The sequence below is a fragment of the Stegastes partitus genome, unplaced genomic scaffold (genome assembly GCF_000690725.1).
Source record: "Stegastes partitus isolate 25-593 unplaced genomic scaffold, Stegastes_partitus-1.0.2 Scaffold467, whole genome shotgun sequence".
NCBI lineage: Eukaryota > Metazoa > Chordata > Actinopteri > Pomacentridae > Stegastes > Stegastes partitus.
Window position 1 is genome coordinate 19,055 of NW_007578198.1, and position 15,164 is coordinate 34,218.

Below are 15,164 nucleotides of genomic sequence, written 5' to 3' on the forward strand. Positions count from 1 at the left end.
AGCTGTCACACAGAGTCACGGTTTATAGGCTGCAGTTAAAACATTAGTTAGATGTTGAGTACTTTGCCTCTTCACAGCTTTATGTTACCTTTACTGTAAACGTTTGATCTGCAGCAGTGACCTTAGTGTGGATATGATGCACTACAGAGTGTGACCTCTCTTAACTACCATCATGGCTGTAAATTATCATCACACACGGACAGATTTTCAGTATTGAAATCATAAATAGATAAGATGGCTCATCTTGCCGCCTCTAAAAGAAAAGAAAAACTTTCTGGAGGCCCTTCTGCTGTGGACTCCGTGTGCTTGGTTTTGCAGTCAGATCCTCTCCTGCCAGAGCTGAATTTTTCTCCCCCAGATTTTCAACATCTGTTTTCTAGTTGACTTTTGGCCATTATCCAGTGTAGGAAGCAAGTTTGTTGTTGTTGATCCTGCCTTGAAAACTACAAGCTCTCTGTCCTGAGGAAAAATGAACTGTGGTTATCTAACAGTTAGACGTGCATTGATTTTGATGCGTTTATAGAATCCTTTCTGCATTATGACTAACATAGGTGTCCTGGCTAAAAGGCTTCCTTCCATGGAAAAGTGGGACCAGTTTAAAATGTGGGACATTTGTGGCTGCCTTAGTTTTGTTCATACTGTGAGAATTAGAATTAGAATTAGAATAGAATTAGAATAAAACTTTATTGATCCCTTCGGTACAAAACCTCAGGAAAATTGCTACACCAGAAAAAACAACACAACACCAACACAAAATCAGAGAGCATGCTTAATAACTTTTGTTGTATCTTACTGTCTTACAAAGTGTCAGAGTCACCTCACTGGTTGCTGTAAACCACTGAAGACAGAACCTTGATCCTGTTGATCACATCATTGTTTCAGACAGGTGCTTTATCACACAACAGTTTTAATTTACTCTACATGTAACCATCTGCAAAGTAGAGGAACATACATGTGCACAGTTTATCATGGGACACCAACAGTGCTGCACTGCATAATGATTATAAACAGTTTTTGAGTTTGTAGTGTTCTCACACTGGAAAAGTGACAAAATAGAGTGTACTCAGAGCACACAGGAACTTGAGATTGATTCTTGAGCCTGTTGTTGGACACTTTTCAGTGCAGTGCACAAAGGAAATGTATTGAATCTTATGTCACTTTATGAACTTCAGTTTGCCACAGTTTTCTAAAGTTTCAGTTTGATTGACGTTTGAATTTACACATGTTGTATAATTTCGTTTTTCATGTGGAACAGCATACATGTAATGAAACAGTATTGCACTATTATGCTACTGAGTGTTTTGTTTGTTTTCCCTCTATTTTCTTTTATTCTATTTTTTTATTCTTATTATCTTACTTGTCCTACTTTTGTATATTTATCCCTATTTGATTTATTTATGTTACTTATCTTTACATCATTGTGACACGGCCTGCTCTTCTTGCCTTTTTTAATTATCCCCTGGAGACAAATAAAGTTTTCTGAATCTGAATCAAATCTACATTATTTAATGTTTGATATCTGATATTTAGCCAGAAACTTTGCTTGGTTTATTAATCACACATGCATAGCTAATGCCTGAAGGTTACATTTTTCTGACAATATTCTAACATAATGTCTGATTTGCGTTTTTAGACATAAAATAATGCGCATTTTATTGTCCTTAGTTTATTCATAGTATGCCTGTCTGCCTGAATGGAACATTTACTGGAGGTTATCAGTAAATTCACTAACAGAGAATGATGGATGAGTTTAATTAATACACTTGATTACACACTATTATACACACCAAATGTCACTGGGCAATTATAACCACGCAGTCTGTGAACAAGCAACATCCGATGCAAAGTAAAAGTAGTAATTTACTTTAATTAGATTTTACTTTATAATGTTAGAAACATTTTTACATTAACAATCGTTCTTATAACAGGTTTCTTTTTAATACTGTTAGTGTTTCGATATTGTTAATATGTGTGTGTGTGTGTGTGTGTGTGTGTGTGTGTGTGTGTGTGTGTGTGTGTGTATGTGTGTGTCTGTGTATTAGTTTAATAATTGTTCAATCAAAGTTCTCGTCCATGTGCCGAAGTCTCGCGACAACATACCTGAGCTGGTTTGCTGACGGTGTCACCTGAGGCTCGGGACAGGAGCAGGAGGAGACCGGGACAAGAGGCGACTGTGAGACCATTTCACCGTGTCACACATTTCACACCGATGACATATTTCTGTCCGTGGATGTATTCTGACACGCAGCCGGACCGCGCGCCCGTCACAATATGCACTAGTTTGTCTCGTGCCTTTGACCGCTGTCTGTGTCCTACAGTTAGCTTTAGCCGCTAGCCTGCTAACTGCTAACACGCTCACGTCAGAGTGACAGCAGAGAAACGTTAGCACACATGCTAGCCCGGTATCCAGGCTGACAAATAGTCTCCCGCGGCGAACTTTAAAGGAGCAACTTTGGTACCGTCTTGTAAGGACATGTTTGAAATGGTCTGAGTAAGTTTAGGTTGGACTGGAAACGTTTGCTAGCAAACCTCTGGATTTTACCAACACTAAGATACACAGTTGGAAGGAGGAAGTGTCTAACGTTAGCTTATCTAAATTGTTGTGGCAAATGCAGAAACTAGCATTATAAAGTGAATTAATAGACGTTTTATACCGGTGCTTAGTGATTGCATACTGTTAATATTTCCGTCTGTGGCGGTTGATTACTTTGCCACTGTCTCCAAAACTGTTGAGCTGCTTCTGTTGATAGTTTAAGCTTCTTGAAATTATGTCGTTGTGTTGTTGGCAGTGTGTTATTAAATGGAGAATAATGGATAAATGATAACTGCAAAAAGAAACAACGCAAAGTAGGCATGATCGTTATTAATAGTGAATGCTCACATGAACCTGCAGATTGTAAAATGTGAAAATTATCCAATGCATTATTATAATGCACTTTGCTAGTGTATATAGTTATATAAATAAAGAAATACCCACACAGCCAGTGACCAGAATGGGTTTGGTTCTTATTTTAGATCTGGCAGCAGGGACTCCAGTGATCAGGGCTTGTAGGTCAGGGAATACTAGAAGCTCAGTGCTGTTTGACACTGACAATGTTGTGGCTGAGTATTATGGACACAGTGGTTTAATTTCTTGCTTCTCTGTGTTGCAGTGAGGATGTCTTTGAATGACGAGGGTTATGTGGTCCGGATCAGAGGGCTTCCCTGGTCCTGTACGCAGGAGGAGGTGGCCAGTTTCTTTTCTGGTAAGAATTTACACATGACCACAGCTTGAGGCGTGAAGTCAACTATGAGTGTTAAACCTGTCATGCTTCACACTTGTTAACCCTTTTTACTGTGAATGTTGTAATGTGACACACACCAGCTGAGTTTTGTTTTTTTAAATCATGAAAGGGTGTATCTTAAATCTGGCAACATTTTTGAAAAATTTAAACCGGTCTCATTTATATGCAGACTGTGACATCGTGGGAAAAGTAAACGGAGTGTGTTTCACCTACTCTAAAGAAGGCCGTCCCAGCGGAGAGGCATTTATTGAGCTGAAAACAGCCGAGGATTTTAAGAATGCCCTGTCCAAGGACCGTAAATACATGGGACACCGATACATAGAAGGTAAGCGACTAAAACAGTTACAACAGAGTAACAGACTCTAAATGTTGGTGTTTTAATTTCATAATTTCCTTCCTTGCTGCTGTATGTTACATTGCTGATAGCCTTGGTGCAAATATTTCTGTAACTCTGTCGCTAATTTCATCAGTTTACTGTGAAAGTGCTGTCGGTGTACATGTTTCAGGGTTTACCTTTATTTTCCTTTATTGTCTTACTAGTTTATGTGTGAAGCCTTCAACAGAATGATCATGAAAATCAGCAAATGTTTATTTTTTAGTGATCCCTTCAAATGACACACCTGTTTGTTTGTCTACCTGTCTGTGTGTAAATTCAGTGTTCAAGTCAAACCGTAGTGAGATGGATTGGGTGCTGAAGCGTAGTGGTCCTGCTGACTATGACAGCTGCAGTGGCTGCATGCTGAGACTTAGAGGCCTGCCCTTTGGCTGCAGCAAGGAGGAGATTGTTCAGTTCTTCTCAGGTACATACATATTTAAACTTTTGTCTACTTACTATATTGAATTGTAGTGATGTAACGCTATTGATGTTATTCCAAGGAATAGTGTTTACAGGTGCATCGTTCTTCCAGTGTTGTAGTTTTTCAAGGCTAAGCTACGTAATGTAATGTAGTGCAAGGCCATCAAATGAGTTAGCACACTTAAAAAAAAACACAAGACACACGTAGGCTCTGAATGCATTTTTCTCATCTCTTGGCTAGTGTTTATTATAGCCTGACATATGTCATTTAGCCCTGTACAGTGTACAATCTCACCATAGGGTTGATTAAATAAGGCAGAGAGATCGTTCAGTAGGAACAAGAGAACGTCCATTATCACTTCTTTGGCTTGTTCCAAGTTTATAGACCAAAGTAGAACTTAAAGCTTCAATATATAGAATTTCTTTTGTTATTATTGCGTTCTCCAAATTAATTTCATGGCAAAATTATGTTCACACGAAAGTAGAACAACTTAAACAGTGCCATATTAGGAAATGTGACTTTGATTGTATCATAAAAATAGAATCCAACGACTGCCAACTGCACTTTGATCGAAGCTCCTTTGCACTTCACAGATCAACCCCACAGCAACACACCACAACATTAGCATGCACTAACATGCAAAATAGAAGGGCAGATTGTAGGCACCGTGCTTTAACCTTTTGTTTCTCATGATACACGGTGATTAAACTTGACTTCTAGTCTTTTAACATGTCTGTGTGTTATGGCCCAAAGGCCTCATGTATGTTTGTTCTTGTAGAATAGTCATTCTGTGCTTACTATATTGTCCTTGTCAAGAACTGTTAGTATGATGCCAACCATGTTAGTGGTATGTTCACCCATTATTTAGTATTCTCATATGGCTTAGATGTCATGCCTCCTACTGTAGGATGAGCTGGGCTGGTTTGGCTGAGGGGAGACAGTCCCATGAAACTGACCTGGGGTCAGCATTATTAACACTCTAACTGGCATTCTCTATCCAGGATAATCAGCACTGAAAGATTAATATTGATCGAGAGCATCGTCACTGAGTGCCAATAAATACTTTGGCCGGCGATCTTGATTCTTTAGTTTATCATAAAACATTGTTATTTTAAATGTAATACTGTGTATATATGCTGACTCCAGGCCAGTATTTGTTTTTTACTGCTGGGCACCAGCAAGTGTAAATTCAGTCCTCTGAGATGCCCCCTTTTTAATGCAGCCTTATGAGATTCTACATCTGTTGTTTATTCGCTTTCATGACCTATATGAATCCTGAAAGCTCCACTGATGCAGTGGGTGTTGTTCTATCTATTCTATCAGTCTACCTACCGACCTATGTATTTATGTGTGCTTGGGTTGAAGGGTTGAGAATCGTGCCAAATGGGATTACTCTGCCAGTGGACTACCAGGGGAGGAGCACAGGGGAAGCCTTCGTGCAGTTTGCCTCAAAGGAGATAGCAGAAAAGGCTCTGGGGAAACACAAGGAAAGAATAGGGCACAGGTGGGACAGACGGGAAAGGGACGGGCTGGACTGGGTTGGACTTCTATTATAGTATTTACTGGGTGATAACAGTAGAATAATAATGGTGCTAATGGGACGGGTTCTGTTCTGGTTGAATAATAAGCATGGGTTGGTGTGCTAGAATAAATTGTGGTTAAACTGATGAAATGATCGTTTAATTGGGTGGGTTGTGTAATATTTATTCGAATGCTTATGGGAGGGGTTAAATGGGTTACTATACTGTAATTACATGTTGAATATCAGGATGACAGGCTATGTATCTAATCTTAAGCTAAAGCTGGTGTGATCATTTTATGTCCTGGACAGTTTTCTGGTGGTCATTTAAGACCAGGGAGTTCTATGTAATCGTCTGAGAGTATCATCTGGGTGTATTAGATAAGCTATTGGCAGTATCTTTATTTCCTTTCACACATGTATCATATAGATACTTTATTATGGAAGAGGGGATTAAGTGTAGAATTATTGCATACAACAGTCAACACAGCCTCTACCATAAATGCATCTCTGATGTACTAAATCAGTAAAAAAAAAACAATCAAAACGACACCTAAAAGCCCTGTAAGTATTTCCTTAAGTAACAGATGATGAGGTTGGCGTACTACAGCCCTAAGCCCAGCTAAAGATGAGATATTGTTGAAGTTGTTCAGGCACTCAGACCACTATTTAGAATATTTATTTTTTTGTGTGTTTATCTTCTCTCTCTGTAAATCACATTTATGTATGTAACCTGAGCTGAGCCATTTCTACACCTTAATTCCCGTCCTCTGCCCCCCTTTCCTCCCTCGGGCCTCTCGTATTGCAGGTACATAGAGATTTTTAAGAGCAGTCGTAATGAGATCAGAGCCTACTATGAGCTGCCCCGGCGGGGAATGGGAGGCCAGAGACCAGGGCCCTATGATAGACCCATGATGGGGGGCCCCAGGGGAGGGTTTTTTGGGCCTGGGCCTGGTCGCGGCGGCGCTCTGATGGACACCATGAGGAGCGGAGGAGGTTATGGAGGAGGTAAGATGATTTCTGCATAGTGTATTTCTTTTCTTAATATATTCTCTTGCTGTTTTGTTGATCATAATATGTTACACAATAGAGCCAACTGAGGGTTCACGTTTATGTTGAAAGGGTTTTCTGAAGGGTCCACTGGCCCACATTAGCTGCCATATCTTTTTTTTTTTCTTCCCCTGAGCCCTCAAAAAACAAACTTTTTACCGTCTAGTTGGCTTGTTATTCAGTTCTGCCCCTGATTCTTTTAGGGGATGAGCCCTGCTTTATCTGTGTCATGTCTTGTATGTGTGTTGAATTACAGTCTGAGTTTTCCTCTGTTGTTCTGTGTCCAGGTTACGGTGGCTTTGACAACTACAATGGCTTTAACAACTACTGTTTTGGCAACGGCATGTTTGATGAGCGAGTGAGAGGAGAGAGGGGAGGAAGAGGTAAAGTTCACACTGTATTTACACTCTCCAGTCTGCCGTATAAATCTACTGGATGAATGTTTGAAAGCCCAGTTTGTACCGACAGCCTGCTGGAAGGCCAAAAAGTTTTCTATTATTTGTTTACATTTTTGTTTCTTGTATATTTTTACATTTACGATCAATCGCCTTTTTGCTCAGCAGTCATCTTGGTAATGATACATGAACTAGGATTTGGTTTTGTGAGGCAGTGGTTTAGTTTGTTATCCCCAAGATTTAGCCCACATGTCATTGGAGGTTATATAAACATTTCACACCTTTACCTGTTAAACATTAATACTTTGAAAAAACTCACAAAATATCTGCCGTTTGTTTTATTTCTATCTATTGGTTTAGTTACCATGAAGAAATCTAAAAGCATTTTACATCACGGACGCTTGTCTTGGCTGTTTGTGGATGAGTTTGTGTGTTTCTGCTCAGGGATGGGAGGTTACGGCGGTCAGGGCGACGGTGGCTCAGGCTTTCACAGCGGCCATTTTGTCCATATGAGGGGTTTACCTTTCCGTGCCACAGAAGGAGACATCGCTAAAGTAAGAACACACAGTTGCTTTGAATATTTCTCTTTAAAAAAATTCAAATTGTAGGGACCTATGCGGGCTTTCAGGTATTTATGATCACCAAGAATGGGACAAGACAGAGCAAATGCCATATGAACCCTCATCTGGTGCTTGACTCCAGTAAGAGGCTGGAGCTACAGCGCAAAACACGGAGCACATTAGTAGGCAACACAAAACCGTGGTATTGTCATCATTTGTTGGTAAGACACTCCTTAGTATGTAGCCAGTGAAAGGTCGGTGCTAGCTCGAAGTTTTAGGCAACACAAGATAATGAAATAGCAGTTATTTAGTAGTCCTCGCGCTTGAAGCTCGACGTGAAGCTCGATGTGAAGCTCGACGTGAAACTCGACGTAAAGCTCGCTAGCCGTGTTGGTCAACAACAAATGCCAACTCCTTATTCATAAAACAGGGACTGTTGTCCGCTAATACACTCCGGTTAAAGGTTTATTCAGACGGGCTACCAGTCACTGAAGGTTTTTGAACTGTTTAGCAGCCTAGCAGGTCGGTGGAAAAACACGACAGCTTACTAACTAAACCTTGAGAAGTCTTTAAATTACCTTAACAACAAAAAGCCCTAAAAATAATAAAAAGTCTTTGTTAATTTCTTTTACCTGCAATACTGATAGATTGTAGATGTATCTGATAGCAGAATTTTAGGAAACATGTCACACCTATAAACTAAACCTGGGATTATTTAAGTATTGTGTGCAGGAGGCTTTTATATGGAGTTTAAGTCGGCACCATCAGACCTGTAGCTAACGCACTGTCACCACAGCTCTCTGACATGACGACTGTAGGAAGCTCAATAAATTAAAAGGTGTGTGTAAATGCAAGCAAAAACTTAAATGAACTTAAGCGAATCCGCTTTTGATTCAGTTGTCTGTTGCTCATCTGGGTTGCATCAGTTGGATGAGGTATATGATTTTATACTTTGACACTGTTGTGAGGTGCTGACAAAAATGTGATTTGATAATAAATACTTGGAGGACAATCCCCCCCCCGACACACTCTCACACCGTAGAGGCTTTAGTCACAGTGAAAACCCTGTAGATTAAAGACTTGACAATAATTTAGACCTGTGTCGTCCTTGTGGCTGTTGTTTCTCTTCATGTTGTGTTTTGTAATGTCCAGTTTCGTTTTGCTTTTTTCCCCCCCAGTTCTTCTCTCCTTTGAATCCGATGAGGGTCCACATTGATATGGCTCCTAACGGCAAGTCGACTGGAGAGGCAGATGTAGAGTTTCGATCCCATGAAGATGCTGTGGCAGCCATGTCCAAAGACAAAAACCACATGCGTATGTCCTCCCTTTTTCTCTTTACTCATTTCTCATTACTTGGTTCTGGGGACACGTTTCTAAGACCAGATAGACAGAGCAACTGTTGACTAACAGCAGCGATGTGGACAGTTAGAAAAGCTGAATATGGGAGCACAGTGTCAGGGATCCTGACTGCCACCAAAATGATACTCATGCAATACAAGTTAAAATTTCAAGTGGTTGCAATCGTGCTGGTGAATGATGATCAGCATGGGTCGCTCTTATGTTAGCCATGGAAGTGGAAGGTAGTACTTTTATTTCTTCCCTGGCTCTGTCAGTCTGTCCCTGCCTGATGTGTGAAACAACCTCTTTAGCTGTTGTGTGTTCCAAAGATAAAGATAAAGTGGTCTGTAGTGGATTATTTTAAACAACTAAATTGAGGAAAGAGGAGGCGGCTGGTGGAGAGGGAGACATTAGACACACCTGATGATCAGAGTGCAGGTGGAGGCACGGAGATATTGTCTCCATATCAATCACAATCATGATATTTCCATCCATCCATTATCTATACACCGCTTAATCCTCACTAGGGTCTATCACAGGGCTTGGAGACAGACAACCAAGCACACTTACATTCACACCTACGGACAATTTAGAATCACCAATTAACCTCAACATGTTTCTGGACTGTGGGAGGAAGCCAGAGAACCCGGAGAGAACCCACGCTGCACGGGGAGAACATGCAAACTCCACACAGAAAGATCCCGGGTGTCCTCACCAGGATGCGACCTTCTAGGTGCGAGGCGACGGTGCTAACCACCGATCCACCTTGATGATATTTACTTCCTACAGTTATATGAACACGATCAACTGTGCTGTTTAAATTTAAAGATGCACTCTGCTCTTAAAAAGCCGAGCGCACCTTCATACGTTTTCTCTGCTCATAGAACACGACGCATGTAGATAAACTCACTCTGCTTCTTCCTGCACAAATCTGACTTTAGAACACCTTATGTCACTCTTTTCAAACATTTTTGCTCACACACGTGTGTGAGCACACTGCAGCCATCTAGCAGCTTCTACTGCAGCCTGCAGTGTGAGGCGTTTAGGGAACATCTGTGAATTCTACTGTCTATCAGTCAGTTTCCTGTCTGTGCCTTGATGGGAGGTGCGACCAACTGAGAAAGCTGCACCAAAGCTACCAGTGAAAAAGTTAGTTTGGAGCCTTGAGAGTGTCAAACTGAACTGATGAGCTTCTAGGGATGTGGTTGACCTTCCAATTTAAATTAATGCATTTCAAAGGCCACGAAGGAAATCTAGTTCTGACATTAAGCAGACAACAAATACACCTTTCAATAGGACAGATATGTCAGATTTTGCTCAAGGTAAATAAGTACATTTCATTTACATTAAACGACAATAGAATCACAGGTTCTTTGGTATGACTGATGGATTGCTGTTTCCTCCACAGAGCATCGTTATATCGAGCTGTTCCTTAACTCAACAGCCAGCGGAGCAGCTGAAATGAGTGAGTTTTTCTCTTTTAAAAAAAAAAAAAATCACCTACAAGTTTACTTTTGCAATGAGAAACGATTCTACCCTTTTCACACTGACTTACCTTTTCAAAACTTTTTCAGGCCGTGGCGGTTACTATGGTAACTCAGGAGGAGGCGGAGGCTCACGGAGCAGTGGGCTGCGAGGTGCATACTGATGATGTCATCCAACTCTTCCAATCCATCCTGGCGTTTGTCTCGCGTCTCTTCAGGCCACGTTTAATCAGTTGGCGGTTCTAAGCAGGAAAGCTGATGTGAAGTTGCTCGTTTGTTACGAGAGAGGTGCTTGTTTGGTTGCTCTTGTGTGGTATGGCTTCACCTGGTGTACAACATCATACCAAATATGACCTGAATAAGCACTATTTTCACACCATTCCTAAAAGCATATGAAGAACAAACTACACAACAGCTCGCCAATGTTAAAACGTTGGAGCTGTGACAGGTGCTGAACACGCTTTGGGGGTCATGTTCACATTTACCTTTTCATTCAACAACTGAGCACCATAGTTTAGAGTATCTAACGTGAAATATTGAAAAATATAGTTGCTGCAGAAAGATAAATTTTCTTTTGCAAGCTGGTTTCGCAACACTATTTTTTCCATTGTTATAAATTGAAAAGGTTAAATCTGTTGGGGTTTTTTGTTCTTACTTTAATTGGATGCACTTTAATTCATTTTATTTTGGTGCCTTTGCAGCAGGGAGACACAGCTTTATCCCTCTAATTAACAGCTGTGGTATTTGTTTAAAGCACATGGGGAAAAAAAAGAAATTAAAGAAATGTGGAGGCATTGCACTGTCAGGACAGAACATTATCACCTGAACTATAATCATTTGAAAACACTGCTTCGACTTAGGTGACACGTGGAGGCGAATGATTACCAGCCTTTCTCTTAGTAAGAAGTTCATATGTTTAAAAATAATAATAGTAATCATTGTTGATTGTAGTTCAACACACGTTCTTCAGAATACCATCCTGATGCACTGATTCAAATGGGACTTCAGCTCAGCTTTCCTGGTTTGAAATGTTTCTAAATGTGTGCCAGTGTGTTTTTTTATGAATGTTTTCACAGTTCATTACAGAATTTAAAACTAAGTTGAATATTATATTCCCCTCTCAAAGAGTGGAAGTAAAACAAAGTCTATATTTGAGCTGTAAGATAGCTTACGCAGCTGTTGTACATTTTGCCTAATAAATTTTATATTTAATTGTCCTTCAGCCTCCTTGACTTCGATGTTTGAAGAGATGTTGGCGCCAGACTTCCAAAGTGTGAATCGAGAAATACAAAATTAAGGTTTGAGTTGGATGCAGAAAAAAAAGGCCCAAAGTTTCAGAAAAATGACAACATGAAGCGTTCTGTCTGTCCTTGATTTAATCAGAAACTGCTACACAGTCAAGGCAGCAGACTGTTGGCAACAGAGTTCATATTAAACTGGCAGGATTTAGTAAGCTAAACGGCCACAGTGATTATAAACCTTATTTATGTACAACATACAGTCGTATCAACACTGTACAAGTCCCACTGAAAGCTGGGAGATTTACAAGAGCAACACTGCACAAAAAAAAAAAAAAAAAGACTGTCAGGGTTCAGTTCAGAAACATTTGCCTCTTAATGAAGACAAAAAAAAAAAAACTTGTAATATTTTAAAAACTATTTGAAATGAGAAACGCTTGTTGAAATAAACCCCGACCTGCTTGATGTCTTCAAGGGAATGAATACTTCCAGTTTGACAAGTTGTAAACATAGCAAGTACAAAACCAGAATATACACTGAAACTCGTAACCCATCACTGAAGATTGTGTACTTGAGGGTAATCAGCTTTAATTTGACAAGACAGTTATGAATCTTTTTTTTTTAATAAATTAAAAAAACTGAACAAATGTTTTAAAGTTTCAGACTTTCCCTCTCAGGAATGGAGCAGCAGTCAAAGGCGATTCAGCTGACTTCAAGTGAACAGGGAAAGTTCAGACGAGTTCCTCAGACTTGTGAAAGTACAAATGAATGTGCAGAAAACACAAAATGAAATATAAATACTCTCAAATTAATCTATATTTCAGACAATATATGATTGGCAAGTGTTCAAACATACTTTGTGGCTGAGTTGTCAGAAATGTGCAACACTCAAGTCTGTTCTTAACCACCACTAACCAGTGAAGTGGTCGTGTTGTAGCCATCAGTGGTTCATCAGGAGAACCAGCCAGAGTGATGCTGACTGCATGTTTCACTCCTGTTGGTCCTTGAAGCAGCATCCACTGCATTAGTGTCTCCAACAAACAGTGAAATGTGCCTTTGATCTCGACTCCTTTCTTGGCTAGTAGAGGCTAGTGTTGCTACTTTGAAATATTGTGGGCTTTAGATTCTCTACAGAAATCCTCACTGTAGAACTATAAGGCTCATTTTGGCAACATGAGAAGCTAAAGTAGGTAAAATTCACTGCATGTCCACAGGCACATGTGGCACCAACACGATTTCAAAACTAACCTTTTTTTTCAGTTCCTATCAAACCCAGAGCCTAATGGGGAACTAGTCTAGTCTAACGTCAGCAGACCTAAAGCAGTAAACATTCCAGGAATTAGTCTAACGCAGTGTGATTCATTGCATTTTTCATTTTGCACTGATTCATCTAAACAGACAAAAAAACAAACAAACTGGGACACACAGAAGGTGACCAGTTTAATCTTGTGGCACAATTCTGATCTCATCATAACCGACTAAAGAGAAATTCATCCAGCTTATATTTCATTGTTTGTAAGATGTGGTTCGTTTGGATTTACCCTGCCTGTGCCTTAAAAAGAAGGAGTTTTAAACTGAGACTCAACAACAGTACAAAGGCCACCATGCTGCATGTATAAACTATAAAATCCCATCTGTTGGCCGTACACTTCATGTGTACAGTTTGAGGTTTGATGCGCTGAGTGAAACTGGCGGTTTGCTTCATTCAGCTGCAGCAGTGCTCGTCACAGTCTGTGCAGTTTCACTTTATAAACTTGTTCCTTCTTTCAAAACCAAAGTTTCTCATCCTGCTAAAGTTTACCAGAACCTGACCTGCCGATCAGTCTGTCTGTGTGCAGAAACGACCGCAGGCCTGCAGTTCTCCTTAATATATTTAAACCTGTTGTGCCCTAAAGAGTTTTTTTTTTTTTTTTAACGTTACCACTGGTCAGACCAGTGAGAAGGTTGATGTTAAGAAGCTCAGAGCTTCTTTACAACTTCCATTATTAGCCAGTTTGGTTGTTTGATTCTGCTGCACTCAGTACCATTAAACGGTACTACGGAAGTTTAAAACTTAGTTTGTATTGAGAGTATTTTCAGACGTGGCCTCGTATATAAAATTTTTGTAAATGAACAGATACATTTATGATCTGTGAAGATTTGTTATCAAGTAGGAAAATGTCTGATTGCAGGAGATGTTTTGCGCTCCCTACAGAACAGCTGCAGAGAAAGCAGTGACATCAAACTCTGACGAGGTAAAACGATGCAGGTGCAGCTCACTTTGTGAGACTTCTTTAAACTTAAAAGACAAATGAGTGTTCATGCTTGTGGTCCACCCCTAGCAGCAAGCACCATGGATATATGAGATGCAATCAAGAAGTTCCAGGACTGCTGACAGTTCAGCGGTGACCATAAATGTCAAACAAAACACTGATGAGGCTCTTGATGAGCTGCTGACCTTCTTCAGTCTTGAACACAGCTGTTTGGTCTCTGGATAGTAACTGTAGATCCAAGTCTCATCATTAATGATGATCCTAATCATGATCCTTATTAGTTTGACACAGAATTTGATGTTTTCTCTCTCTCTGCACGTGTTTGAGGTCCATGGTGAAACTGTGTTTAGTGGTTAGAACAGGACTTCCAGAGAACATCCCAAACGTGGCAGGAGCGCTAGGAGCAGGGCATCACTGCACGAGAAGACGACTCTTAAGGAGAGCAGCCAAATTTTTTACATTTTTTTTTTTGCTTTTTATAGGCGCAGACTTGGAACTTCTTGATCACACCTTGTAAGTTGGGAGATGGATCTTGCAGAGAACTGAAGAGTTGATATTATCTCAGATTGTTTTCAAGCTGTGCTGGCAGCAGTGTGAGACTCTCACGTTGGATTGGAGGAGCAGCGCTGGAGGAGCAGGGCGTGGCAGGTGTCACAGACTCTGACTGGTTTGGGAGACGCAGGCAGAGGAAGCTCATTGTCAGAGCAGCTGTTACAGAAAATCTCCCCACAGTTCCTACAGTGGTGCTGTGGACAGAAAGAGAAAGAGTCAGAACCACCTCAATACTGATGTTACACCTACAGCTATAAAATGTTGAGTCACTTTCTGTCTATTGGGAATCAGTTACTAATTTCAGCACTGCTTAGGGTCCTTGGAGGTTCAGACCTGTTATTGCTGGAAACTAAAGCATGAAACTACGGTTGATTTCAACCATCCACGCCCGCTGATAGGGGGGGACAAACGGGTCTGTTGTCCTGGGCCCAGAGTGGGGTGGGGGGCCCAGAACTGGACCCTTATTGGATTATGGATGTTTTTTTTCCCCAAAGAAGGGCTATTATTGGAAAGAAACAGTGCAATATTTGAGTTAGAAGTTTCAATTTGTTTTCGTCTGAACTGTTCTCAATATCTTTGGAGTTGCCCTCCACCCCCACCTCCAACATAAAATGGTTTGGCCCCAGATCAAAATTTGTTGTCTTTTTATTAGGGTCCGAGCACCCAAAAGGGTGCGAAGGGTATGACTTTTTTTT

At 40.5% G+C, this 15,164-nt stretch overlaps 2 protein-coding genes across 4 annotated transcripts in view; one reads left to right on the top strand and one right to left on the bottom strand.

The window, feature by feature from the left end:
- Positions 1–2,097: 2,097 nt before the first annotated feature.
- Positions 2,098–11,649, top strand: hnrnph3 (heterogeneous nuclear ribonucleoprotein H3 (2H9)). Of its 2 annotated transcripts, none has more exons than XM_008286726.1 (11): positions 2,098–2,173; positions 3,153–3,245; positions 3,454–3,609; positions 3,941–4,084; positions 5,447–5,585; positions 6,409–6,608; positions 6,938–7,033; positions 7,490–7,599; positions 8,784–8,919; positions 10,352–10,408; positions 10,518–11,649. In XM_008286726.1, exons 2-11 carry the CDS (start codon positions 3,158–3,160, stop codon positions 10,589–10,591), a joined length of 1,200 nt encoding a protein of 399 aa, XP_008284948.1. In that variant the 5' UTR covers positions 2,098–2,173; positions 3,153–3,157; the 3' UTR covers positions 10,592–11,649. The 2 variants fall into 2 exon arrangements, with proteins under 2 accessions (XP_008284948.1, XP_008284946.1); XM_008286724.1 differs by lacking the exon at positions 2,098–2,173 and adding an exon at positions 2,356–2,491.
- Positions 11,650–11,785: 136 nt separating this feature from the next.
- The window catches only part of rufy2 (RUN and FYVE domain containing 2), a 29,365-nt gene continuing 25,986 nt past the window's right edge, over positions 11,786–15,164 (bottom strand). For both annotated transcript variants that reach the window (XM_008286728.1, XM_008286727.1), the window contains exon 19: positions 11,786–14,663. In XM_008286728.1, the coding sequence (XP_008284950.1) occupies positions 14,520–14,663 (144 nt within the window). In that variant the 3' untranslated portion in view covers positions 11,786–14,519. The remainder of the gene's footprint in view (positions 14,664–15,164) is intronic.

Coding starts and splice junctions, on each gene's coding strand:
- hnrnph3 (XM_008286724.1), top strand. Junction 7,034..7,489: donor AGGAGAGAGGGGAGGAAGAG/GTAAAGTTCACA, acceptor GTTTCTGCTCAG/GGATGGGAGGTTACGGCGGT. Junction 10,409..10,517: donor CAGCGGAGCAGCTGAAATGA/GTGAGTTTTTCT, acceptor AAACTTTTTCAG/GCCGTGGCGGTTACTATGGT.